This window comes from Pterocles gutturalis, unplaced genomic scaffold (genome assembly GCF_000699245.1).
Source record: "Pterocles gutturalis isolate BGI_N339 unplaced genomic scaffold, ASM69924v1 scaffold24223, whole genome shotgun sequence".
NCBI lineage: Eukaryota > Metazoa > Chordata > Aves > Pterocliformes > Pteroclidae > Pterocles > Pterocles gutturalis.
Genome location: NW_010118854.1, coordinates 28,576 through 55,920, shown reverse-complemented (window position 1 = coordinate 55,920; position 27,345 = coordinate 28,576). Strand labels below are relative to the sequence as shown.

The 27,345-nt window shown below is 37.1% G+C and overlaps 1 protein-coding gene across 1 annotated transcript in view; it reads left to right on the top strand.

The window, feature by feature from the left end:
- KIF21A (kinesin family member 21A) overlaps positions 1–27,345 on the top strand; it is a 62,185-nt gene that overhangs the window by 19,482 nt on the left and 15,358 nt on the right. The window contains exons 10-29 of the mRNA XM_010076385.1: positions 577–640; positions 1,388–1,591; positions 5,007–5,045; positions 7,444–7,528; positions 7,712–7,829; positions 9,057–9,245; positions 10,192–10,391; positions 10,783–10,890; positions 11,369–11,437; positions 11,548–11,756; positions 12,428–12,581; positions 12,962–13,162; positions 14,335–14,436; positions 16,014–16,179; positions 16,700–16,720; positions 20,662–20,722; positions 20,943–20,997; positions 22,352–22,569; positions 26,573–26,683; positions 27,238–27,344. Coding sequence (XP_010074687.1) covers positions 577–640; positions 1,388–1,591; positions 5,007–5,045; positions 7,444–7,528; positions 7,712–7,829; positions 9,057–9,245; positions 10,192–10,391; positions 10,783–10,890; positions 11,369–11,437; positions 11,548–11,756; positions 12,428–12,581; positions 12,962–13,162; positions 14,335–14,436; positions 16,014–16,179; positions 16,700–16,720; positions 20,662–20,722; positions 20,943–20,997; positions 22,352–22,569; positions 26,573–26,683; positions 27,238–27,344 — 2,481 coding nt within the window. The remainder of the gene's footprint in view (positions 1–576; positions 641–1,387; positions 1,592–5,006; positions 5,046–7,443; positions 7,529–7,711; positions 7,830–9,056; positions 9,246–10,191; positions 10,392–10,782; positions 10,891–11,368; positions 11,438–11,547; positions 11,757–12,427; positions 12,582–12,961; positions 13,163–14,334; positions 14,437–16,013; positions 16,180–16,699; positions 16,721–20,661; positions 20,723–20,942; positions 20,998–22,351; positions 22,570–26,572; positions 26,684–27,237; position 27,345) is intronic.

Sequence of the window (27,345 nt, the reverse complement as noted above, 5' to 3'; positions counted from 1 at the left end):
TTTGGCAGGGATAAGCCCCCCATCTAATTCTTTCCTCTGTTTTTGGAGAATTCTATTCATAGAAATAGTTTCTTACCCTGATTTGACTGTTCATTTAGGACTATAAGCAACATTAAATGTGAAATAATACCTTTGGATAGGAATTACTTGTATGCTTGGCTGTACGTGGACTTAAATATTTTGCTTTGGGTGAGGACCTGGACACAGATGGGTGAATGTTGGCTTGCTTTTCACCTCATAGAATGACTGACCAATTGACTTACCATGGCTGCATTGCTCTTTTTGTGCACTGTTTGTCAGGTTACTTTTGATTTATGGTACATGCATTGTTAAAAGGTGCTAATATGGAAAAAAAATGCAATAGAAAAAGTTGCTTGTAATAATCCTGATCTTATGACACAGAGAAGCCAAAAACTTAATGCAGCTTAAGGAGGGAATGTATTTTACAAAGCCCGTATGACTGTTTCTTTGCTGGTACCTTGTCCCTAGTAGCTGTATTTAGGTATTTATACTGTTATCATCCTTTCTCAATGTTTGTCTTCCCCCCACTCCCCCCCTTCTCTCTGTCCTTCAAAGGAGAAGGAAACGAAGAAATTAGCAACATGATTCATAATTATATCAAGGAAATTGAAGATCTCAGGTATTTGCATAATATGTATTTTGACTATTTTTATTTAAAAAAAACCCAAACCAGAACTAGAAGCATTAGCAAGTAAAAGCTTCAGCTGCTTTCCTGTATAGTGCTTACCTTAGGACAGTGGTCCTTCAGCTTCTAAGACTGTCTGGTTTTGCTCTCGACCACAAAAAATTTAAGTGTTAAAGATAAACATGAGAATAGAAATGAAAGAATGATGTTGCCTAAATAATGATGATGGCTTGATATTGTTGCACAAAGGACAACAAAACTTGGAATGATTGTTTTATGATAACTTCATATATAAATGATGGTACTGAGAAATTACTTCTTACAATTTAGTGTTAAAAAAAAAAAGCATTAAATATTTTAGATGATTTTATTTCTCTATTTCTTGGAGGTGTATCATGCCTATTCCCAGAGAGCCCCATAATACCGTAGCTTTTGTGTAATAGGTATATAGGTACGGTGTGTGCAGATATATATCTATATTTATATCTGTCCGTATATTTATACGGACATATTTAAACGTATTCTGTCTAGGGTATATGATATATTTTACACAATGGCTATGTATGTTGTACATGGCCTCATCAAGGGATTTACTGCACTTTTATGTTGTGAGACTTTTGGTTTGTAGCTTCTTTTTAAACTGAAGGTAATGCATTGCAGTTACAAATGCTAAAGAGTATACATCTTCTGCATTAGCAATACTTGTGATTCATGGTCTACAATTATTTTTTTTTTTTTAAGAGCAAAATTATTAGAAAGTGAAGCTGTGAATGAAAATCTTCGACGCAACTTGTCGAGAGCTTCAACAAGATCCACATACTTTGGTGGACCATCAGCATTTTCCACTTCTATGCTTTCTTCAGAAAAAGAGACAATGGAAATTCTAGATATAGCCAAGAAAGATCTAGAAAAGCTGAAAAAAAAAGAAAGGAAAAAGAAAAAGAGGTGGTGTATGAATTATAATGCTGTTTTTTTTCCTTTTATTGGTAAAGAGGTGTATTTTTTTAACCACTGAGACTTTAAAATTAATTCATTATTGCTGTCTGGGTTTGGATCCTAAACTGCTGTTTCTTCAAACCCTTTGTAAAAGGGTTTAAAAATGTGTAACATTGAAGTTATAGGTGTTTTTCTTTTGCATCTTTTCTTCAAGTGAAGTATGCAATATTTATAGGATGAATATCTCTGTAATTAATTTTTCTATATCTTTATGCACAGGGGTAAAAGCACAGGCGCTCCCCATAAATTTTGATATTTTTTAGATTTTTTTTTTAAATGCATCTGAAATTCAACAGAAGTTTTCAAAACCAAAAATTATAAACTTTTTTATACTGTGTGTCAAAACTGAGACAGTTTTCTGAAGAAAAGGTATTCTGAATAGCTGGGAATTCTTTGGTACCTCTTGGAATGGCTTCTTTTGCTTTATCTTTCTGCTTTTATGAATGTTTTTAATTTGAGGTTTCCTAATTTGCTACAACATCATGCTTTGCTGTTTTTTGCTGTCCAACTTCTCATCTACTAAAATGCTCATAGACATTGATATAAATGCCTGTTCAGACAGCAGTTAGCACAGCAAGGGTCTGTTTGTATACTCCAAGGCTTTAATTCCACTAGAGATCTTTTCCTTGAACTTTTCCACTCTTCTAATCTATTACTCTTTCTACTAATGGCCCTTCAGGCTACTTCTACAAGTTAAGAGTAAAACTAAAACAGTGTAAGCCTGAAATATAGTTGAAGTATAAAGCAGATTTGAGTTAGTGATATCTGCAATTTGAGGTCCTATATCTATAAATCCATTCACCACACATTTGGTATTTGTAGAGAACACTTATTCTAGTAACAACTAGATTCTTCCTTTGCGTATCATTTTTCAGGAAACTCGTATGATTTTATGGGGATTTTGATAGACTTTCTGTCTCATGTTCGTAGGAACTTGAGGGGAGTATGGCAGTATTAAATGAAATGAGCAGAATGTTCTGGCCTCTCTTCAGCCAAGCACTTCAATATGTTCTTTAACTGTAAATGCAAGAACAAAGATTTGATTTTGTACGTTTTAATACATTTTAAAATCAAGCATGTATTTAAATACATGCTTAGAGCCCCAATTGTTAGGTTGGGGTCTGAGTATTAGGTAGTAGACAGGATTGTGACCAGAAAACAGAAAAAGCCTACTAGATATATTAATATATCTTATTGTAGGAGATTATCACTTTAAAAAAAAAATTGGAAGTTTTACCCTATATCCAGTAATAAGTAGAGCACATGGTTGTTCATTTTGGGTTTTTTTGTCTGAAAGAAGCTTCTCCATCCAGTTACGCTTGCTCACACCAGGACAATAATCTTGTGAATGGGATAGCCAAGTGATCTGATCCCGAAGTAGGGGCTGCTTACCATAAACTATTTTTGAGATCAGTTTTCTGTCCTAGCATTATAGAATTAGAGAACCATAGAAAAATTTAAGTTCAAAGAAACCTCTTGGTGGTCCGGCCTCCATCTTAAAGTGGGTCTTATGTTCTATAGAACGACATAATACTCTTCAAAGTGCTGGTAAGGTTTGAATCTCTCTACTGACCCATCTGCAGACTGCTTTGTGATAAATATTTAGAGATTTCTGAGGTGCATATGTTAGCAGAAAAATTCTTTAGAATCTAGAAAATGTTAGAATTTGAGGGATTATGCATATAGCCTGTCATACCTGTTACCTGCAGAGTGCTTCTATGTAATTCATGAAATGCAAAGCCTGCGTTCAGGATATATCAGTGTAAATTTTTATTCTATTGAAATTTCAGGAATTGGCAATGGATATGCTAATGTATTGCCAAGGGGCAATTTACCCTGCAGTTTAGTAGGGATTCTTTGCTCTACTTCTGTCTTCTACAGGCATTTAGCTGCTTTTACTGTACTATTACATTTTAGGGTTGCTGTTCTTTTAAAGTTGTCTAACTAGGATTTTCCTATTAAAATGGGATTGGTAAGCCTGGTTACTAGTTCTGCCCCATCTGCTACCTTTCTTGATCTGTTCATTTCCTGGTTATGGGTCAATATGATGAAAGGTGCATGATTTTAAATACATGCAATTTATATAAATTGTTGTGAGCTAGCCTGAAGATCTAAGAGCCAGTTTCTGAATGAGCAGCAGGTATGTACTCCTATATATCTGTAGCCTTTAATAAGCATCTATCAAAGTTTATTTGAAACAGTTTACATGGCAGTAATGTTTTGGCTACTGAAATACTGACATGTTTGACTGGAGTGTCCCACAATGTGACCTACTCACCAGAAGCACCAGAGCAAACCTCCCACTTCCCTTTCAATCGTTAGTCAGCCTTACATACCTGGTAACCTTTTTTGACTGTTGTCTTTTGACTTCCCTAACCTTTATTAAACTAAATTGGGGATAAAATTACACGGAGTTCAGCATATGAGCTCCTAGCTGATACTGAAGGAAGATGGCAGGCAGTATAAGGTGAAAAGGCAGCAAAAGCTTTTGATTGTAATGGGAACATGAGGAATTTCAGTCGTTGTTGAAATTTAAGCCATCTCTACACTTATATATGTCATGCAGACATTTCTTTACTGATACATTCACATTTGTTCAAGAGGAAAATGTACCAGTAAAGATACTAACACTTTGTCCACCTCATTGCTTCTGATGCATATTTTTTGTTAATTTATTAAAAAATAACAAGCAATTATTGGCATGTACTTTTTGAATCCCAGAAAAATAAACTGCAGTTTTCTGCTTTTTATTTAAAAACAAACAAAACCCCAAACCAAAAAATAAATGCAGTTTGAAGATTTTATAAATTATATTCAGAATATATGATTTAGCATATTAGCACTAAAAATTTCTTATGACTATTTTATATTATAATATGTTATCAGCATATATAAACTAATGCATTGGGTTTTTTTTCCTGATATACTCCTGAGGATATATAACCGGTTCAATGGCAGTACTTCTTCAATTTTCAGTATTTTACCTGCCAGTTCTAAGTGGCAAAAGAGGAGAAAGCTTTTTATAGAACTAAGAAATTTTTTTAAACTTTACTAGAAATAATTTTCAAAGTGAAACATATTGTCTAAATCTAAAACTTTTTTGTTAGTGTAACTTGAATTTACAGTAGTTGACAGTGACAGGTTAGTCAAATGCTTCTTCTTTGTTTTCTATTTACTTTCCAACTGTGCAAAATGTATTGCCTTTTTACTAGTTGTTGTCTCTTGATGGTATCTTCTAAAATTTCGTTTTAAACTCCACAAGCTCATGTATCATTTTTTTACCTTCTTATCACTTCTGCTTTTCACTGTCTGGTTTGTCCTTCATTGGCTTGGCCTTCCAATACTGTACCTCGTGCTTTTGAAGGCTACAGAAACTTGAGGAAAACGGTCAAGAAGAAAGAAGGTTGGAATATTTCCCAGGTTTTTAATTACCTGTAATTTCAATTAACTGGTTGTCATACATGAAAAGAAGTTGGGCAGATTCATAGGTACTTCAAGAGTAGTTCATTTGGCTTTTCAAAATTCTTTCCTGTGTTTTGACTTTCAACAAGTGTTTTAACTGGAAGAAACCTCTGTTGTGGAATTGAGGTTGACTCTGGGATTGCACAGTGTTGAGTAAGCGTTTGTGGGGAGGTGGTGCCTTCGGGAATCACTATAGAATTAAGTAGATTTCTTTCTTGCATGACCTGTATGGAATGACAGGCAGGAGGAAGGCGCAGTAGATCATATGGTATGAAATGTATAGCAAGCAATATATGACAATAGTGATTTTGGCATGTGAGATCCAGAATGTCTTGGAGCTTCACACCTCAGTCAAGTCTGCTTTTATTTTTGAAAGCATGTGACTGAAGCCTTGACCATTCCCTTCCGTTCAGTTTCAGCCAAAGCAGTAGATAAAGTAGTTAGCCATAGAGAGCAGTTAGGTTGAGAGGTCTAAATAGAGAAATATCCTGTCATTAAAAGTTAAAGGAGCTTTGATTTTTCAGCTGTCTACTTTGATCCAAAAAAACCCCACTGAATGTATGCAGATAATGTGGATCGACAGATCAGCAGCACACAAACTAAGCAGTACAGTTCCGCCTGAGAGAGCTGCTGGCTCTCCCCTTTATTAGGCAGAACACAAATTCTCTGTAGTGTTGAGCTGCATGCAGAAGGGAAGCTGGAGATTTGCCTCAATCCGCATGAAGATTGCAGCTAAGATCTGTTATCATTTAGGCTTATCAGCCAACATAAAAGAGAACATGCGGGCTGAGTGACATGAGAATCTGTGAAAGTGAGATTGTGTGGCTCAGTGTTTCCTGTTTGGCATTTATTTTCTGTACAAATCTGGTTAGGCTTTCTACTTCCAACCTCCTTGGCTGCTGCATGGATTCAGATGGTCCAAGCAAAAGCTTTCTGCCCTGTGCGTGGTCAGCTGTAGCTGGGTTCGGTTTCACTGGTGATGAATGAGGCAGAAGGAACCAGTTAGCACTGAACAGGTTAAAAAATAGTACAACAAAAAAAGTGCGCACAGAAGCACTGTGTCACTTAACCAGCACACTTCAGAGTAGAGCTCCCTTTTAAAGGCAGCATTTAGGTGTCACCAAATTATAGTGTCTCGAATCTACTGAACATTTCTTGTCACTGCACTAAGTGTTGGATTGGTCTAAGTGTTGACCTTGAGTCTGAGCTCTTTTTGGTGGCCGTGGAGGAAGCTGTGCATTTCTAGTTACCCTGTCTGATCATGGCAGCACATAACTGGCCCAACTTCTATGCAGCTGAAGTTAGGTGAAGTGGATTGATGCAATCTGAACCCCATTTTTTTGTTGTCACCCCCTGTGGTGTCTAGCCTTGCTCTATCACAGTTTCCCATCTGTTGGGGATGGCTTGGGTTTTGTACATGTAGTGCTAGAGGGACTGACGTTTGGGCCATGACAAATTGCAGAATGCGATTGATTTTTAAATTCTACATTTCTGTGTGATGTCTCAAATGTGCACTTAAAAACATTAAAACTGCTTGTAATGGCTAATACACCAAACCTTTTAAAAAAACCAGAAACCCCCTCCTCTAATTTGCATAAGCCGTCACTACATTGCAGGCTCCCAGGAGAGGAAATAATATAGAGATACTTGATTTTTAAATAAGTTTTGAACCATAGCCTGAAAAACAAAAACATGGAAATATACGAAAATGTAGTCTTAATAGTTGGGAAAAGGTTTTCTGAGCTGAATAATCCTATTGCAAAAATTCAGTATTTCCCATCTCTTTTTGTTGTTGTATCAATGCCTATTTTGAGCATTCCCTTGATATCAAAGTAGATAACTGATCAAAAGAGTAATTATGGTATGATAAATGAGGATATTGTTTAAGGCTTATACATAAATTTTCAGATGATTGTAAGCACAGTAGACTGTTATAGATTGAGAGTGTAGTAATACCCATAATGTGTATTGTACCTGCACACAATGTTCTTTCTTTGTTTTTTGAAAGCTATTCTGGGTACACTGCAACTTCCCTGCAAAATGACTGCTGCTGTAGCATATGAAAATGTGTATTCTGGTCCTAGCTGTGCAATATACTCTAAACCAATGTGCTAATTATTAGTATTATTTTGCAATCTAAGATTAAGAGTAATTAAGCATTATTTTATTATCTCCGAGAAATTGGAAGTTGTGTTTTACCCATGCCCAACACTTGTATTTTTGTCTTACTGCACTTTGGTTTTCATCTTTATTTGGAATGACAATTTATTGGTTTGCGGGATGGGAAGCATGTGCCATTTCAGTTTGTGAATATTTTGTGTCTGTGCCTCTTCTGCTAGTGTTAAAGAGGATAACACAGATAACGAGCAGGAGAAGAGAGATGAAAAAGGCACTTCGGAGAGAGAGAATAATGAATTGGAAGCAGTAAGTATTGAGAAGTGTTTGGTTTATTTGTTCATTGTCTGTTTAAAAATTTACAAGTTTATAGAAAGGAAATTAGGAACGGGTCAGGTGAATACTGTGGCTTCACGTTGATAGTCACAAGTGACTGGCAGATGGAAAAGTGTCAGTGTGCTTCAACATCTTTCTATCTTGTACATTTTGTAGGAGGAAATTCAGGAAGTAAGTGATCATGAGGATGAAGAAGAGGATGAGGAAGACGATGAAGATGACATGGAAGTTGTTGAAAGCTCAGATGAATCCGATTCTGACTCTGATGAAAAAGGTGATGTCAGTGCAATATTTTGTAGAATTTTGGGTAATTCCTTGGGTTTTGGTAGGCAAGATAGCATGCTGTCAGCCCACTGTCCATAATTCTCTGTGGATTGTACGTCCAGTGAATTCTTTTTTGGTTATAGTGTTACATAGTAATATACGTCTGAACAAGTGACCCCGTACTGGCTTTAAAATTGACCAGAGGCCATCAGGTGTTTGATAACACATTTCTTCCTTAGTTAGAATATCCAAAGTGTAAGGTTTATTTTTATGTTATGGGTTATTTTTATGTCTAGGGACTAATCACTGAGGTGATAGCTCCCATTCAGCTAATTTGGAAATGGTAGAATTTACTTTTGAAAGACTTGGGAGTCCATCAGCCTTCCTCATTTTCAGAGGCTCTGGCTTTATGTAGAAGCATTAACAGCTGGCTTATGTGTGGCATGCAAATTAGGACTGCTAGCGTCAGAGGCAGCATCAACTGCAATTCTCTCATGTGAGTTCGGTCAAATGGGCAAACCAAGTCTGTTGGTTCCTTCTTGTCTGAGAGTCACACAAGCCATTAGCAGGAATTGCAGAACCTGAAAAAAAAATCCTCAGATGACATCTTTGTTCTGGAATACATAATCTTAAACCAAAAAAGGACATAATTGATTAAATAAATTATTTACACTTCTTAAATTTAGCATGCGGGTTAGTTCATTTTCCTTAGTTTTCCTTCCCACTTTTCTGTTCCCTTTGCCATTCCACTTCCATGATTAAGGTGGCTCTGCTCTTGGCTGTATTTTTCTAAGACCTAGAGAAAGGAGGGTGTCCCCTTGGAGTCTGCTGGCAGTCAAATTTTCCTTTTATTATCTGCTGGGTCTATGAATGACATTTATTCTCCAGCCCTGAGATGTGACTGGTCTCACAGCCTCTGCAGCTTTTCTATGGGGAAGGACGAATTGCTGACGCTGAGATTTAAATGTGCAGAATTACAACATGTAGGCAAATGTCATCCAATTTTTCCTACCTCTTTCCCAGTTCTAGAGTGTGGAAAGTATTTAAGAAGGAGACTTAATTATGAATTTCAGATAATAGTTTCACGTGCTGCATTGTGTTTTGCGTAGAATTCTGCTATGCACAATTTTAATGTCAGGAAATTACCCTAAGGTTTCAGGGGGTATCTATGGTTATGCAATCCTCACTGTTATTTAACAGGAGTCTTAAATTTAATTACTCATTTTTTTTATTTTAGAAAATTATCAAGCTGACTTGGCAAATATCACCTGTGAAATAGCCATTAAGCAGAAACTGATAGATGAGCTAGAGAACAGCCAGCGAAGGTTGCAAACACTGAAAAAACAATATGAAGAGAAACTAATGATGTTACAACATAAGATTCGAGACACTCAGCTTGAAAGAGATCAGGTTCTTCAAAACTTGGGTAAGAAATACAAAATCACTTAAATCAAGAGGATGTGTAAGATATTCAAAATTGAATTGTTTGCTGCTGCCCTCACTTCATTTTTTCAAATGAGATAAGAAATTGCCAAAACCAGAAATGGGCTTTTACCCATAGTGCCAGTGAATCATACTTTACTCCTTCTAGTTTCTATGGAACTGAGAGATTTTTTTTTAAAAAAAAAGATAATGCTGCTAATAGGTTTTTATTTGGTTGGATGAGCATTTTCAGTTTTATAGAGTTCTCATTTTAACATAATCCTTGAGATAGTTCCTGAATTAAAAGTACTTGCCTGCTCCTCCCTCCCCCCTTTCTTTTGATTTGCATAAAAATAAGAACCAGGATTAGGGGCCTTGCAGAGATGTTTTACTGACACAACTTTTTTGAATATGTAATTGTACTGAGATGAAAAAACTAATGCTCAGGAAGTCCTAAGCTACAAATAGTTGAACTTTAGGAGCGTACTGGAGGGAAGTGTTTTGTTTTGTTCTTTTTAAAGATATACTATTTATGCTTTATAGTTACATACTTTCTATGCTTTTGCTGTTCCTTTATTGTTCCTTAGACCTTCCCTTTTGATCAGTGCCAGAAAAGGTTTACGAGGCTTGATGGCTCTTGGGACTGTTGTTATGATCTTGTGCACAAATGTGTGAACAAGCATGTGTGTATCTGTGTCTTCATGTACTCAGATACTTGTTGTCCAGTGCAAAAAAATCAGAAGGAAACTGTTGATGCTTGGATCTTTTATCCAAGAAGATATACAAAGTGGAAAGTTCAAAGCAGTGCAGGTGACAGGAACTGGAGACAAATTACATTTTTCAAAGATATTGAAGCTAATGCTAAAAGCAGAGGAAGCAGTTATCTGCTGTGGCTAGCAAAGTGAAAATATCCTGGACAAAAGCAGATTAAGAAATCTCTGTTGCTCTAGGTTCTGTAGAGACCTACTCAGAAGAAAAGGCGAAAAAAATCAAGTCAGAATATGAAAAGAAACTCCAAGCCATGAATAAAGAACTGCAGAGACTTCAAACGGCACAAAAGGAACATGCACGATTGCTTAAAAATCAGTCTCAATATGAAAAGCAACTGAAGAAATTGCAGCAGGAGGTGACAGAGATGAAGAAAACAAAGGTATATTGAAGTGTTAATGCGATGTGTGTTTACTGAAAAAGGGGTTGAAAACTCCTGTGTATTTATCTACTAGATAACTCTGATTTTGCTGTTAGCTGCTCAGAAGTCTGAAAACAGAAAAGATATGAAGACTACGCTGTTTCTGGGGGACAGGGGTGGCTTTTAGATTTAATTGGACAGAAATTACAGTATCAACCATGGAGAAGCTTGCACTGCTTATTAGCTGCTGTTCAGCACTGAGTGAAGAAGACAGATTAGAGGGAGGAGGTAAATTGCTAAAAGCATGTAATATACTAGAAGATGTCAGTCTGAAGAAGAAACTCTATATGAGTGGGGGCAGGGAAGGGCACTTCAGTGTAAACAGCTTTTCTAAGTAATGACTTCTTTACAGGTTCGCTTGATGAAACAAATGAAAGAAGAACAGGAGAAAGCTAGAATGACTGAATCTAGAAGAAATAGAGAGATTGCACAGCTTAAAAAGGAACAACGCAAACGAGAGGTGATTTGATAGATAAAGAACTTTTCGTTTGAAATAAGCATCTATCATTATATCTATTGGCTTGCAGGCATGTACCATGTGTACATGCATTCACTGAGACAGGCGTGTACCTATATATTTTCACCAGTCAAAATGCACATAATTTGGTTTGGCTCAGTTCTTAGCTTCAGGTGATAAGTGCAACAGAAAACAGAAAGCTTATTGAATATGTGTATCAGTATTATTTTATTGGTGAATCTTCACAAAACTGTTGCTACCACCTTGCTTGTATGCAAGTATTCTTTTTGATAGACAATTGATATAGTGAAACACTTATTTTTATTCTGCACAAGAAAGAGCATGAAACAATTGTGACTTGACCACTTCATGTCACCACAGTTTTGCAAACTTGTATTAATGTGTAAAGGTCTTTTTTTTATACCATACAGTCCTTGTTGCAGATAATGGAAAAATATGTGCTGCTTGTATTTTTTCACAGCATCAACTGAAGCTTCTGGAAGCTCAGAAAAGAAATCAAGAAGTGATCTTACGTCGCAAAACTGAAGAGGTATTGTGGTGAAACAGTAATGTATCTTTGAAAACAGAAAGATATTGTATTGCTGTAACATAGAATGACATTTTGGGGAGATATAATTGTGTATCTACACTCTATTTCAGGTTACAGCCCTTCGTCGGCAAGTAAGGCCTCTGTCTGATAAAGTGGCAGGAAAAGTAAGTCGAAAGCTGAGCCTGCCTGAGCATCCTATACAGGAAGCAAGTTCTAGCTCATCAGTCGAGCATGATGGTTCAAGAACAGCACAGCAGAAGATGAGAATTCCTGTTGCAAGGGTTCAAGCATTATCTGTAACTGCAACAAATGGAACAGGGTAAGGATTAAAACTGTTTAGTACTCTCTTAAGAGAACTGAAAATTGCATGGACTTTCTAGTGGATGATCTTGTGATGATACATATTGCAGCATAGTTGTTATTTTTCAGCCTACTGTCATGTTATTCTCATAAAATGGGTATTTTACCGTTGTCAAATGCAATTTGAGTTTTGTGGGTTTAAGACATGGTGGAATAATATAAGATGGCATTAAAGAGCAAGTCACATTAAGAAACTCCCAAATTTCAAAATCCAGTTAATCTGCTCTTAAAGGGAAATGCCCTTGGTAGTCCAGTGCCTGCAGTGTTCTTAAGTACACAGAAAAACTTGTTGGAAAACACAATTTAATGTATTAGGTTTATTGATGATCTTCCACTGTGGTTTGAAGCAGATCCCTATGTTAAATAGGGAGCAACTGTTAGGTGGCATTTGATTTCAGTGCTGCATCATACAAGATGCCACAGTGTTTGATACCTGTTTTTCAAGTGCAATATATTAGAGTGCAGTGCAGTTCAGGGCTGGGTGCAGGTAGCGGTCTGGTGCAATGAAAAACTTCAAGAAATTCTGCAATAAATGTTTTTTAAGTTGTCTGTGAGAAATATTCTGGCCTGATCATTTCCACATTCAAATGTGTAGTTGGAATGTGCATGTTTCTCTTGAATTTATCACAGAAGGAAATATCAGCGGAAAGCAGTGACAAGCAGAGTTTACTCCTCAAAGGCAGCGAGGATGAAGTGGCAGTTACTTGAACGCAGAGTGACTGATATTATTATGCAGAGGATGACCATTTCCAATATGGAGGCAGATATGAACAGGTTACTTACGGTGGGTGATCTACTACACACTGTTGGCTGTATCATATTAAATAGAGAGCAGTGCATTTATGTTTACTGTAAAAGAATTGCCATTATCATGGCATAGGCAAAGCGATTGGAATACATTTCAGTCAATGAAGAAGCTCTAAACAACTTCAGTAAGCATTTGGACCATGGGATTGCTGTGCTTAGTAAGAAATAAAAAGCACATTAGTGGAATCACGTGCAAAAATAAATTAATATATTCACGTGTATAACTTTTTCCTGTAGAAATCATGATATGTTAGTTAAAGTATGACAAGGAAAGGAAAACAAAGCAAAAAGGTGCTTAAATGCCCTAAGTGTTTACTAATTCCTTTTTATATAATATTATGTCTTTGGGGAAAATAGCAACGTGAAGAACTTACAAAAAGAAGAGAAAAGCTTTCAAAGAAAAGAGAGAAGCTCATCAAGGATGGGAGTGGCAGTGAAGCAGATAGAAATGTCCAAAACATTAATGAAGAGATGGAATCATTAACTGCAAATATAGACTACATTAATGACAGCATTTCTGACTGCCAAGCAAACATCATGCAAATGGAAGAAGCAAAGGTAGGTGAAATATTAATACAAAAATGGTAAAATGGAGAAAAGAAAAAAACAACTCTGTTAACTTTAAAATGTTCTCATTTAGAAATGAATTTTGTTTTGGCTGTATAATTATTGAGCGAGGAAGTGAAAATTGGTGAAAACTTGGGTGAAGTCTGAAATGAAGAGTGTTTATACAACTGAACTTTCGGATCTGAGTTTTAGTATCAATACTGTAATGCAATTCAAGATTGCAAAGCGGTTAAATGTCAAAGCTGATGCTTTCTATTCTGCTGGCATTAAATTAATATAGTTATTGGGACTGAAGGTTAACAGCTTGTATCATCTTTCTTCGTCTGTTGCTATGCTTGCAGTCACTTGTATTGTTTTTGTATACTTCAAATATATTTAATTATTTTTGTATGTAAGAACTTACATAAATTCTTTATAGTGCATTTTAGTATATTTTCAATTATGGAACAGTGACTTTCTAAAACTAAAAAGCCTTTTCAGACCAAGTTGCTTGTTTAGGGTTTACTTTTCAGATAGTAGTTTAGTGAAGGGAAATTCTCTATTATGATTATAGAAATTTGAATATTAGGAAAAGCAGTGAAATCCAAATGTGAAACCTCTTACAATGCACATGATGCCTTACGTGATATAGCAGGAAGAATCCACCACATACAGTCTCCCAGGTCTCTTGACACATGGTAGCATGAAGTCTGAACTGTAATACTTAGTTATTTTTCTGTGGCAATGCTTGAGTTCTTCCTCTCCTAATTTGTGCTAATCTGTGCTTTAATGCCTGTTACATTGCCAGCAGCTTTTCCTATTTCACTTACATCCGCATGAAGGCTCCAGAGAGTGGAGAAATGCACTTGTTTCTGTATCCACTGTGAATAGCTTAGCTTGTAGAAAGAAGGGGTCTGAGTTGGAGGTCGGTAAGAGCTTTCTAATAGGAAGGAAACTGAAGTACTGTAAGAGATTGGGAAGGCTGCAAAATCTGTACTGCAGGGTGTTTTGGGAACAGTTTAGAAAAAAATGTCAGGCGTGGTTTAGAGGTACCAAGGGGATGAACTGGGTGATATTGGAGCATCTTCACTGTTTCTGTTTTCTGTGATTACTCTAATGAACTTGAAAAAATGTTGTGGGTTTTTTTTTTTACCATCTGGCTGGTTTTGTTGTTTCACACACAGGAAGAAGGAGAGACCTTGGATGTGACAGCAGTGATTAATGCTTGCACTTTGACAGAAGCTCGATATTTGCTTGATCACTTCCTCACGATGGGTATCAATAAGGTAATGCAGTAACTGAAATATGTGTATGCCAGGACTATGCCATGTACAGGAGCAGAGCTGTGCTGACACAAAGACAAACTAATGTGAATGTATACCTGTGAAAATTAAGCCAGACAAAACAAAGCTGGTCAATGTGACTGAGTCACACTGGTTCTTGGTGTGAAGGCCCTTGGGATTCATTTTCTCCTTCAATCCCTTGCCTGTTTTTCAACCCCCGGTAGAGCCTACTTCACTAATTACCTCATGTTGTTCCTTTAAGAGCCCTAGCTTTTTGTAATCAAATAAATAATGTCATTTTGTGTTTTTCAACATGCTCCAGAATGCTCACGTTCTTTTTTTAAAGACTGGCTCAACCACTTCCTTAAAAATGTGAGCTTTTAAATATATTGATGCATGGCATACTTTAGTCATGCTTCTACTTTTGAGTAGACCAAAACTGACTCTTTCTGAAAATCTTGGGGAGTAATATTTTTGACATTAGTGTTTGGCAATATATAACGGATGCATAATATGCTCTTTCTGCTGCTTTTCTCTCTGTTTGGAAGCCATACTCAATGTCATTGAATCAAAGGAAAGATTTCAAGGCTATTGAAACGGGCTTTGGGTCAGTTGTTTTTTTGCATTCTTGATTCATCACTATGCAAGTAATCAAAAAAAGTTTGTGGTTTGTTTTGTGGGTTTTTTGTTTTGTGGTTTTTTTTTTTTAAGGAAAAGAAGATTCCCACAATCACATTGGCTTCTGCAAATTTCAAGTGTTTGTTTTTTGTTGTTGGTGGTGTTTTTTTTTTTTTTTCCCCCAGCCCTTAGGTGGGTTGAATGGGTATCCGATTCCTCACAGCAGAGTTAATGTGAGAGAAGTGTCTCTGACTTGCTCTGTTAACAATTTCTCCTTATCATGATAAAAAGCTTCATTATTTGAAGCTGTTTTCCTCTTTCTAATAAGTAATTATAGTGTAGAAAAGCTGGAGGTACATTTTTTTAAAAAAATTGGTCATGCCTGCTGTCTATCCTGTTGTTAGTTTCCACATGCAAAATTTGGTATGATATTGATATGTTTTAGTTCATAAAACTAAATTCTGATGAAATCAGAATCTAATGTGTAAGTCCATAGTCCTGTACTTCTTTTTCAAGTGCTAGCACTCAAAGTCCTGTGTTATCCTACAAGGCTGAGAAGATGTGTTGTACCTTCATTTTTCCCTACTGTTTCTTGTATTTAGAAGCCATTCTCTGTAAATTTCCTTGGCTACATTTTCTACAACTAAAAAATTCCCACTTATCCGTAAGTCTAGGGAAGTTCCCTTAAAATGGATTCTCTCAGAAGGGTCTGAGGAACACAAGCTAAATGAATGCTTAATGAGTCCCTTAAAAAACAAAGCGAAACAAAAAACCCACACCAAAAACCCCAAACCAACCAACCAAAACTAAACCCAAAAAAACCCTTTAGGATGTAAGAGGAAGGTTACAATGTACACATTGTTTGTGTTTCTAGCTTTTAAAAGGTTTTGGCAATTTTCATTTTGTAAGAAAAGAGTTGTGATAAAGCATTGGTCATCTTTTTCTTTCATTCTCTCTCCTAGGGTCTTCAAGCAGCTCAGAAAGAAGCTCAGATTAAAGTTCTTGAGGGACGTCTTAAACAGACAGAAATTACTAGTGCTACTCAAAATCAACTGCTGTTTCATATGCTGAAAGAAAAAGCTGAGTTAAATCCTGAACTTGATGCTTTGCTGGGTCATGCTTTGCAAGGTAATTTTGTCATCTTGTATTCTGAATAGTCAGCTGCATGTCATGTTTGCCTTTCATGCATGCTGTACTGGGCTTTCTAGGCTATTTCTTTGGGGAATAGATGCTGTATTTTAACATCTTATATTTAAATTCTATTTCACTATTGGTGTGCATGTATGTCATTTCTAAGTATATCCCCTTGGCAGTGGAATGTAGGAAGTAAAGACTTTTTTTTTACTATTAAGACTTTTTAAAATTCAGATAATCTGTTTGTTATTTTTAGGAAAGACCATTTACAATTTAGTATGATTTTAACTTCTGAATGCAAAATTCTAAATATGCAATCCTGTTCAATCATCATATGTTAGTGATTTTGAAATTGGCATCATATGTCTGTTACGGCATCTATTCTACTTCTCATAAGATGATATTAAGAAAAATTTAGAATACATTTAGGTACTTTTGTTTTATTTCTTTTTATAAATGGATATGTTTTGATTGGAGTGTTGCTTTTGTTTCCTTGTTGCTGTTATTTACACAGACCTAGATAGCATACCATTGGGTAAGTATGTTTAGCTTTCTGTGTACTGTACAGCTGCATGAGTTACTAATTCATTGATGTCCACTAACTGGTGCATCTTAGAATTTGTGAGTTTGTGAAGTTTGCATGAACTGTTCTGTAAATGTACTCATTATCATGAGCTTACAAAGCATATCTTCCTTTCTGAAAGCACCCATAGCCCTCATGTTAGTTAGATTTGTGAGATAACAAGTGAACACAGTAAGCAGAGCTCCATTTCAAACATATGACTTACTTCTTATGAACCTATGGTATGTTCAGACTCCATAAAGCTATTTCATTATATACTATTGCAGTAGTTGTGACAAATTCTGCTCATCTTTTTGGGTCTGGAAAAAAAAGTAATGCTTAACATGCAGGTTATTTTTAGCCTTTTTCAGATAGCTTATTTTTTAATGTAAATATTTTACAGAATGCAGATTATATCTCACTTTTTCAGTTGGATTTAGTTACTGACTTCACTGATTTTTGAAGACACAAGTCTGTTGTTGCTTTTAAATTATTTCCAAATAAATTACACTTTTCTCTCCTCCCTTGCTCCTGGCCACAAAATCAACTATGTTTGAAACTGGAAAAAATGTTCTTGATGTCAGTGACAATTCCTTTTGTATTGTCTTGTGTTACTTCTAATCCCATGGTGCTGTGTTGTGCTAGTTTGCATAGGCATCTCAAGTATTTCAAAAGCACAAGACTGCCTGAAAGTGTAAACTGGTGAAATATTTGCCAGCTTCCTGACAGGTGACACCTGAAGATCTGTGTCAGGGCATCTTGCTGCATACGGCCAGTATTTATTCAGGAACCTCAGTGGTTATTAATATCAATAGTGTATCTAAAATAGACCCTTAATTTGTGTGCATGTGTGTGTGGTCACCCCTGTTGGAGTGAGAGCAAGGCTGCTTCTGTCAGGAATCATGGCTTTTTCTTTAGCTCTGGACAGGCTTTTACTTATTAGCAGTATCTGGAGCGGTGAAAAGACACTTGTTAAATGCATTGAAACAGTAGCTCTATTGTGACCATTTTTGTAGAGTATGTCTCATTAAAGAAGCTTTTTAACACCACGTGCATGATCTGCAGCTTTTAAAACACCTAAGCCGCTCAGGACTATGTTAAGACTTTATAGGAAGAAAATTTTGCTGTCGGTGCATCCTGGCTGAATGTGCCATACTAACTTCAGTCCACACTGAAATCCGAACTGGTGATAGACTGTGTTTTGTAGATCACTAGTGGCTAAACCTTTTGAACTGCAAGGAGTTCAGACACTGTTGTAGTAGTGAGGCTTTGAGACTGTGACTGCCAGCTGGTCAGCAGGGACATTGTTGGTGCAGGGACTCCCTGGTAACATGACACAATTCCCAGGGGTGGAAGCGTGTGTGGCAGCAGATCCTGAGACCAATTTCACCAGCCTGCCTGACAGCTCAGTGGCAGTACCCAGTCAGCCCAATCCCAAGCAGAGGGATTGCACCTCCAGGGTGCTTGTCATCAGCTGCTTGTGAACCACTCCTTTGAGGTCTACTTTCAGCTCTGATATCTTCACAAATTCTTAGCCATTTGAACATACTTGGCTTGAAGAAGTCTGGGCATTTCCCAGTGCAGCTGTGCACCTGCATTCAAGCATGGACTTAAGAAAACGGTTCAGTCTGCAGCAAAGCACATCACAGGCTCAGGTTTTGACCCTCAGAATGGGTTTTGAATGCACACCTGCCTTGTGCGTGGTTGAACTAGCTGCCATTCACTATCCCATCTGCTCTTGTGAAGAGTTAACATGACCACGAAGTTGAATCCTGAGCTGTTGCTGGAGTGATTCCTTTCTGAAGAATTGCGGGAGCTCGTTTTCCTTCCCACTTGTGACATCTGGACATTCACAGATGTGACTCAGCCATGTATGTGTAGAACTTGAGAGGGCTGGTCGAACATCTTTTCCTCAGGAGGAACTGTGCTGGGGTACTGCATTGTACTGGTACTGTCCAGTTGCCTCTGCTGGAGCATGATAAAAAGTCATCCGAAAAGCTCTCCGCTGTTCTTCAATCACTTGGTTTATTAACAGTCATCTCTGCTGCTCCTCGCAAGCAGTACTGCCTTTACTAACTTTATTGCTCCTTTCATCTCTTCCCACTCAGGACTTCTTGCAGAATCTTGCTCTTCTGCCTCTTCTCGTTTCCTTTAGTTGATTCTGTGTGCTGGTTTCTGCCCGGGGGCTTCCTGCAGGCTTCCTGTGCTGAACTGCAGACAAACTGAAGAAAAACAATTAATACCTGTCAGTTCACGTTGAGTGTGAGCCTCCAAATAAAATCACAGCTTTTATGGCCATCCCACACTTTGTTTCGTTGCCTGTAAAAGCTGGTTGCAAGTTCTTCATGAGAAGGAGATGAAGTGACATCATGCTAATATGAACCTTATATTTTTAAAAAAATGCATTTATTTTATTGATGCTGCTTTTGTGCCTTGCTAGAAGGAACAGTACTCTAGAATACATAGAAAAATAATGTGCATAGAAAAGGTTTAATGTGGGTTCATATGCAGGATGGAACAGAAGTTCAGAGTGCTAATCTTATGACCTTGCTTTCTTCATTATAATGTTGTATTTCTGATAGTTAAGATTACATTGTTGAAACTAATACAGCAGTTGAGTGCCTCTGAAGTGCATTGTGGGTGTTGGTGCTTGTTTGAGGTACGGTTTTGACTTTTTCAGGAAACATTTCAAGATGTAGCATACACAAGAAGGCAGCATTTTCCTTCTTTTCTTCATTCCTTCTCAGAATTCAACTGGAAACTGTATCTCTTTCCTCCCTTTCTGTAAAGCATGAACTTGCACTTAAAACATGTATATACATGGACAAACCTGTTTTAATACCGGTATCAAGTCTATTGGCTCTATGCAATACAAATTGTATCTGCTTTCTGGCAGAAAGTAAGTGAATAAAGCATCTCTAATAATAAAAAGAGATATAATGGAATTTCATGAGTATGTTCAAAAATAAGGGACTTTGCTGGCAGAAATATATTACCTATGTCCTTAAACTATGCAAACTATGTTAGGCTATTATTAGAATAATGTGCAAGTTAGGGGTTTTGTTTCCCAACAGTTTGGAATTGATTGTGAACATGCCCTGAACTGGTTGCCTCAGCTTAATGTTTTGCACCGTTTGCATGCAGACATGTTAATCTGATGTTTGACAGTGTTAATGTGTGACATGCATGCTGGTTTTGTCTTCTGTCCAGAGGTTTGTTTACCCATTTTACTTCAGGAGCATTTCTACTGAAATGCTTCATTTTACAATTGACTTCAATACAGATAGTCTCTTTTTAACAAGCAGTTGTAAAGTGTTAAATGGTGGCGTCATCCTGTTTTGAAACCTAAATGCTTATATACTAATAAAGTGCTTGCTGCTTGTCAGCCCAAGTGGTGTCATTCCATATATGCTGAGCCTGAGCCTCAGCTCTCTAGCTAGTTAAAAATATATATATTTTTTTTCATTGTAACCAGGCAGATTCTCTCTTAGACCAAGAAGACTACAAAAAAAGGAGGAAGAAGAGGCATCCTCACTGTCCATTGATTTATATCCTGTCTCTTCTATGTTTTGCATTTAAATTCCTTTGCTTTATCTTCTTTCTTCCAGATTTTCCTTCTAGAATTCATTTCTGGTTTTCTGTCATCCCTGTTGCTCTGCTACAATAAATAGAGGACCACATTTGCATCAGTATGCCTAGGTGTATGATTTATTTATATTGTATGAAAAAACCTTAGAGATACCAGGAAAAATCAGTGGGAACTGGCTAGCAAGTAGTCAAGATATTTTGAAAATAGCAGCCTTTTGTATGCTGCTCATCTGCATTCAACTTTGAGCTGTTTTGAATAGCACTTAAACCCTTCACATCCTGTTGTAGGTGGACAGACTAACATTGTTCATTTTGAAATTTTCTAGAAAATTTGGAAGATAGTACTGATGAGGATGCCCCATTGCATAGTCCTGGGACAGAAGGAAGGTGAGCAATCTCTGTTAGACAGTAACTGGGTCTAGTTCTAGAAAAATTGCTGTCATTTGCTCTTTTTGTAATGCATAATGTATCCATCGGAAGATACCTCTGACATTTTTTCATTCTACTTTGGCCACCATTTCAGTAGAAAGAAGAATCAAATAACAATACATATTCTGAAAAAAATATGACTATTTTCTTTCTAACTTTGATGCAATTGTTCTTTTAGTTCATTATCTTCAGATCTTTTGAAGATTTGTGGTGAGGTCAAACCCAAAAGCAAGGTAAGCTGTACAATTATGATAATTCATACTTTATTGGCACCTTCTGGGGAATGCTCTTTGCTCTAGAGGCGTGAACGAATGAAGATGTGTAAAAGGTGAAGTACTATGGTTCATGTGATTTGTATGTAATATGCTTTTGTCTGATACTCCTCTCTGAGAAGCAGTGATAATGTACTTTTTCAATATTTTCTGGTTGAATTTTTACAGTTGCAGAATGAGATACATTCCTCCAATTACTAGCACTCCAAACTGGAGTAGATTTGCAGTTTAGTATTAGTTGGACTGCAGTTTAATGTTAATGCCAGTGGGAACTGTGAACATACTTATTCTTTGTGATTTGTGTCTGTGGTAATAGAAATGTAAAGGAAATTGAGAAAATAAATAAAAGTTTGACCTCCAGTCTCTTAATTACAGCTGACATTGGAGTAATATGTCTAGGCTGGCTGCAGTTTAATATTAGTGGTGGTGGGAACTGGAAATATATGTACTGATTGCGATTCTGCTTCTGTGCTCACAGGAGCGTAAAACAAGTTTGCAAAGTAAATAGAAGCTTAGCCTCCACTCTTCTAACTGCAGTTGGCTTTGGAGGAATATATCTAGGTTGCCTGTTGCATTATTGGTAGTGTTCATTGGTGTGTAGGTCTTTGGGCAGGTAAACTGAGTGAGTTTGTTCTGAAAATGTTGGCATAAAATAAACATCATTTTTGTAATGGCTCCGTTTGGGCTCGACCTTCATTTTCCTCAGTGGCCTTTCTTTCCCTGAGGAATAGATCTTAATTTCACATCATCATCACACCTAACATGTATGATCAGTTATAAAAGTGACTGTGTTGCACAAAGCTTGGCTCCTTTGTGAGGTTTTCTGTTTTTTTCAAATTGTTGAAATGCTGAGCGAATCTTAATTCATGTTGGCTTAAAATACTTTTGAAGTGACGTAAACTAAATAAGAAGCAGTTTCTTATCAAAAGAATCATCAGTGTAAGAAGTCATGCCAATATAATTGTAGCTATTTAAATTCACACTTCGCTTTATTCCTCTCTGCTTTATAACATTTCATTTGGATAAACCTTAGGAGAATAATATTGTACTCCTGTAGTATAGACAGGTAGCTGGTTGAAAGGATATCCTTGGAAACCAGTTGTCAAATCAGTGTTTCATGCTGTTGAATTTGACTTACCTCCTCTGAAATCGTTGCCAAAGAGTAGAGGTGAGCTCCTTGATATAGTTTCCGAAGGTAGTTGCCAAGTGAATTGAGGGGGATGCTAATTACCAGCTAATGATAACCTGAAATGTAGCACTTTTGACATGGAGCATGAAATGTTTAAGGCACAACTTGGTTTTTATTTGTCTCCAGGCCCGCCGGAGGACCACTACCCAGATGGAATTGCTATATGCAGACAGCAGCGATTTAGTCTCTGACATTAGTGCTGCAGACTCTACTTTGGCTGGCCCTCTTGCATCAGTTGCAGAAACCCAAGAAAGTAGAATGGCTGCTGACACAAACAATACATCTGCTAGGGAGAGAGAGTTTATTCCCCCACCATCTGGCTTACCTTCTAAGATAGGCAGCATGTAAGTTTGGCCATGCTGTACTAATTATCCTTTGCTTTTAAGAAATGCATGTTGCCAATTTCTTGTAATCTATTATTTTAACTTTACAAAGGAGATTGATATACTTGAAGCTTGCTAAATAATACTGACAAGGCTCCTCCTTCCTTTTTACCATCACCACTCTAGAAAGTGTAAATACACTGTTGTAAGTAATGTGTTTCTTACTGAAGATATAAGTTCTGTTAAGTTGCTTTGTCATAGTAAAAATATTGTAGCCTTGTTTCCAAGTAGTGGGAAAACCCATTTAAAACTTTGGATACTTTGCTGTATTAGTGCTATGGGAAATGCATGTTTTAGGGAGGTAGTGAGAATCTGTTTAGAACAGCAGAGATCTAAAAAAAACCCAACTACCCCAAAACCCAACTCAAAAACTTTATATAATGTTTTCTATATATAATAGTATCTGTATGTGGTCCTAGCTATTAGGTAAAATCTGTGAGTCATCTTGCGTGGACCATGCTTAAAAAGAAGTCGTCTGTACAATAATAGAGTATGCAAATATAAAGTTGAAAGAAACATATTGGATATGAATCCTCAAAAATCCTGTCTATTTCCAGGTTGCACTTACCTGCAGAACAGTTTAACTAATTGAAAGTATTACTTGATGACATATAGAACCAAAAATTTTATTTTTGTCTTTTTACTTTGGGGCCAGCAGGTCTCTATCACATGCACTCTTTTTTTCCCACCTGCTCTTGCTGTTGTTCTTATATCTACCAATATCACTGTTGGTTATTAGCCATTCACTGCCAGAGACCCTTTTCTTGGCTTTTTAGGTGCTAGCTCCTATACTGCACAAACTAACGCATAAACTGAATGTGCTTGCCACATTCAGTGATAAGGAAAAACTGTATCCCATAGCTATCTTCTTGTTACGGATTCTGGAGTTATGTATCTTTCAGTATTCATCTGTCCTATTTGCATAAAATTTCTACAACAGTCTCCATCTAATTTACACTTGCAATTCGTATTACTTTTACTATGTATTTCTAGCATGTGCTTGAGATGGCAATCGTGAATAGTAAAACACTGCTGACAGCGAGCATTAACCCATGCTGATGTCTTTAGCATATTTTACAAGTAGAGTCTGCTTGGAAAGAATGCTCTTGAGGGTGAGGATAGGTGGAGGAAAAACCACTTGTTTCAGCAGTTAGTGTGAGATCACTAGAAACTTTTGAAGCTTCAAGATTTAAAACATCAAGTGTTATGACCTGGCATCCAAGACTCAGGTAATATCAACTTTTGCCTCATTCCATCTTCTAGAACATATCCATTTGTGAAAGTGAGTCAGAACGAGGCAAAACAGGATTTTCACAAAACTGCATTCTGTGAACGTTAGAGAGTTACACGCTGTCAGTAAATCAATTCAATCAGCAGTAGGCCTCGCATATATCTTGGTTTGTTATTGATCATGTTTTAGCATATAAGTGATTAAAAATTCCCACAATCAATCTGCAGTGACTTCCTCACTGTAATTGAGGTGCTTTTTCAGAGCTAGAACTCAGTGTGCTTTATACAGTATTGCGTTTTTGCTGGTCACTGGTCGTTGTTGAAGAAAGGTTGTCTTTGTGAGACATCTGGCCTTCCTGTATCTGCAATAAACGTTATCTCCCATGTGCCACTTAAGTGGTATTCAGGGATGTGGAAGCAGTAGCTGCGATCCAAAATATGCATTCTGGAAGCAGCAGAAATTAATTATATGCTTAGGTGCAAATTTAGGTGTCTGCGTATGTACGAACTGCTCCACTCTGGAAAACCCTCAGTTTTCTCAGATCTGTGGTGGTTAGAGAGGCACCTAAACACATGTGGGCATCAGTTTGGTTGGAATTCTGTTTACAGAGATGGTTAGTGCTGTTGTCCTTTTATATGCTCAACTCAGAGTGAAATAGTCTCCTGTAGGTCTTGTACCAGCTCTGTTCACGTCTGATACCCTGGCAAATCTAAAAGGGCACTGGAGACCTGTAATTAGGTGTGTGTCTTGCTCCTTTTCATTCAGGTCACTGATATGCACTTTTTTTTTTTTTACACCTATGCTCACAAAATTTGTTCCAGCAAGACTGATGCATTTTTATAATACCTGCTTTTCCAGGCTTTCAAAAAAAATTCATGGTATGATCATGCTCTTTATATCTTCTTTTGAGGATGTGCCTCTGTGGAGTCAAAGACAGAAGACTCAAGGGGCAGGTAGAGAGTGAGCAAGAGGGAGCTGACTCTGTGTCTGAGTATGCAGGACGCTGGTGTGAGGCAGAGGATCTTGGGTTCCAGTTTCAGATGTGGTTTATTTAATCTAGTAGCTGCACAGGAAACACATAGGCAGCCATGGCAGTGGAGACTATAACCCAAGTTTGTCATCCCTGCTGAAAGATCTAGCTGTCAGGCTGATCATAGGATTTGCCCTGTGACCCCTGAACTTTTGCATTCCTGAATGCATACTGGTCTAGTGTAAAGAGAGGGAGGGAGAGTGTCCTGTTCCACCTCTTTTCGTGTCCTTTGCAGAGCATGCCTAGAGTTAAGGGAGCCCTGCAGAGAAATGGGTGCTCTGGCCTTGAGGAGGGAATTGAACCCACCTTCTTCTTTTTGTGTACTTGAACTGCTAGGCTTTTGTGTGAAACCAGATAGCTTATCACTCGTCTTCCTTTTTCTGTCTCTTGAAGACCCTGGCGGGACTCTGGGGTCTGCATCCAGCTCTTGGCACTAGGCCCTACAGGTAGGACCTTCACCTTCCAATCAGGGCTTGTGTTCAGTGTGCATGTTATCACTTGAGACAGTCTCAGCTGCTTGAGTCAAGTAACTGTTCTTGGTTGTGCCCTCCTTGGTAAATCATATTGTTTTGCACGCCAGTCCCCAGATGGGTTTTATATAGCACAGGCTTCCTCTCAAGGGACACTGGTGCAGCTTTTCTCATGTAGAGAACTTGCAGCTATGGAGATCTAGAGCCTGCGGAGTTCTGAGACCAGATGCTAACAACAGTGTCAGGCAGATGGCCTGCCAACAGAACTTTGTCTGCTTAATAAATTTGTGTTGTGCAAAAGCAGTTTCAGAATCTGCTTTGTCTCTTTATAGTGAATGTTTCTGGTCCTTATATTAATAGAAACAACTTCTAAACACATGAGAAAAAAAAAAGGATAAAACAAAGTAAATATTGCCTCTCTGATTGCCCAGCTAGTGAGAAATGGGAGTTAAGAAGAGTGGAGACCATCCAGATTATCTTCTTCTTTTTTTTTTTTTTTTTTTTTTTTCTCTTTTACCTGACTGTGGTGAAATGATGACATTTGGGTGTCAACATTAATATTGCACTCTTGATCTTTTCACTGTTTTTAATGGGGAGTAAAAGGTTGTGAGAAAGACCACAATGACTGAACTGGAATTATTTCAGAGCAAAAACTAGATAGTCAAAGGAGGGATGGAAAGCAAGGCAGAAGGGAAGGGGGAACAAAGAGAAAAGCAGTGTTATAAATAGGCTGTCAATGGGAAATGCTTTTTGTTACTTCCTAATTTTGAATTTGATATTGAAACATGCATATGTTAGTGCAAAGTTTAATTCATATGTAAGAGTCAGTGTGGTTTCTCTGTTCTTCATGTCTGTAAGTGGTCTATTCTAGAGGAAAGTTGTGGAATCTGAACTTTTAGATCTTAGTCAGACCTTCCATCTTTTCTGTAGTCTGAATTTGAGATGCATACTCCACTGTATTTCTTTTAGTCTCTTTTATTATTGAATTAGTAGATCTCCTTTGCATATTCAGTATCTGGCTCTTCATATGTTGATGAATTGTGAAAGTTAATAAACTAGCATATTTTTATATTAAAATGTGGGAACAAATTTAGAGTCCATAGATTCAGGAGAGGCAATAATGGATTAAGCACGTTCTCAAATTTGAAATCTGAGTGGGAGAATGACAGCTAATGTAAGAAAAGCAAGTTTGTAAAGGGCCTTCAAGTAAGATAATTATTCATTTTGCTTTAGTTCTAGACAGCCGTCTCTGTCAGAGAAGAAGATACCTGAGCCTTCGCCTTTATCAAAGAGAAAAGCCTATGAGAAGACAATGGAAAAGACAAAGGCAAAAGAGCAAAAACTGTAAGATTATTTTAAATATATTTTCTCTGAAATAATTTAAACCTTGGATGTATTTTCTTGAAAATTAAATCTGTATTTTTCAATTTCTTTAGTTTTAGGACAGTTTTTATTCTTGGCAGTGAAATTATTCACTGCTCAACTTCTGTACGCCGTGAGGTTTTTTCCAGAGTATTTTTATGTACAAAATAACTCAGGAGCAGAGCCCTGAGAAAACGTCCTTTGCGGCATTTGCAAACAACTTTTTTTTTTTTTTTTAAATGGAAGTCATCAATTTATCTAAGAAACTAGCTTTATAAGAATTTCTTCATTGTATATATATGTGTTTTCTGCCTGGAGCTTTCCCTGTTAGCACATAAACTTTGAATGTTGTGCTACCTTGCACTCTGCAGCAATTTGTAGTCTTAAGTTTATTATCTTCTCTGGGAAACATCTATAGCTAGCATTATAATTTTATTTATTCGCTTAAGAAAAGAGCATCTAACATTTGAGGCGTGTTGCATTTAACTTCTAACTATTTGTAACCTGTTAAAGAAGATGTTCTTTTTTTCTTGTAGCTCAGATTCTGGAGCCCCAGTGGCTAGTCTGTCACCTCCTACTTCCCCACCAAGCCGGCCCCGTAATGAAATGAATGTTTTTAGTCGTCTTACTGTTTCTCAGGGAAA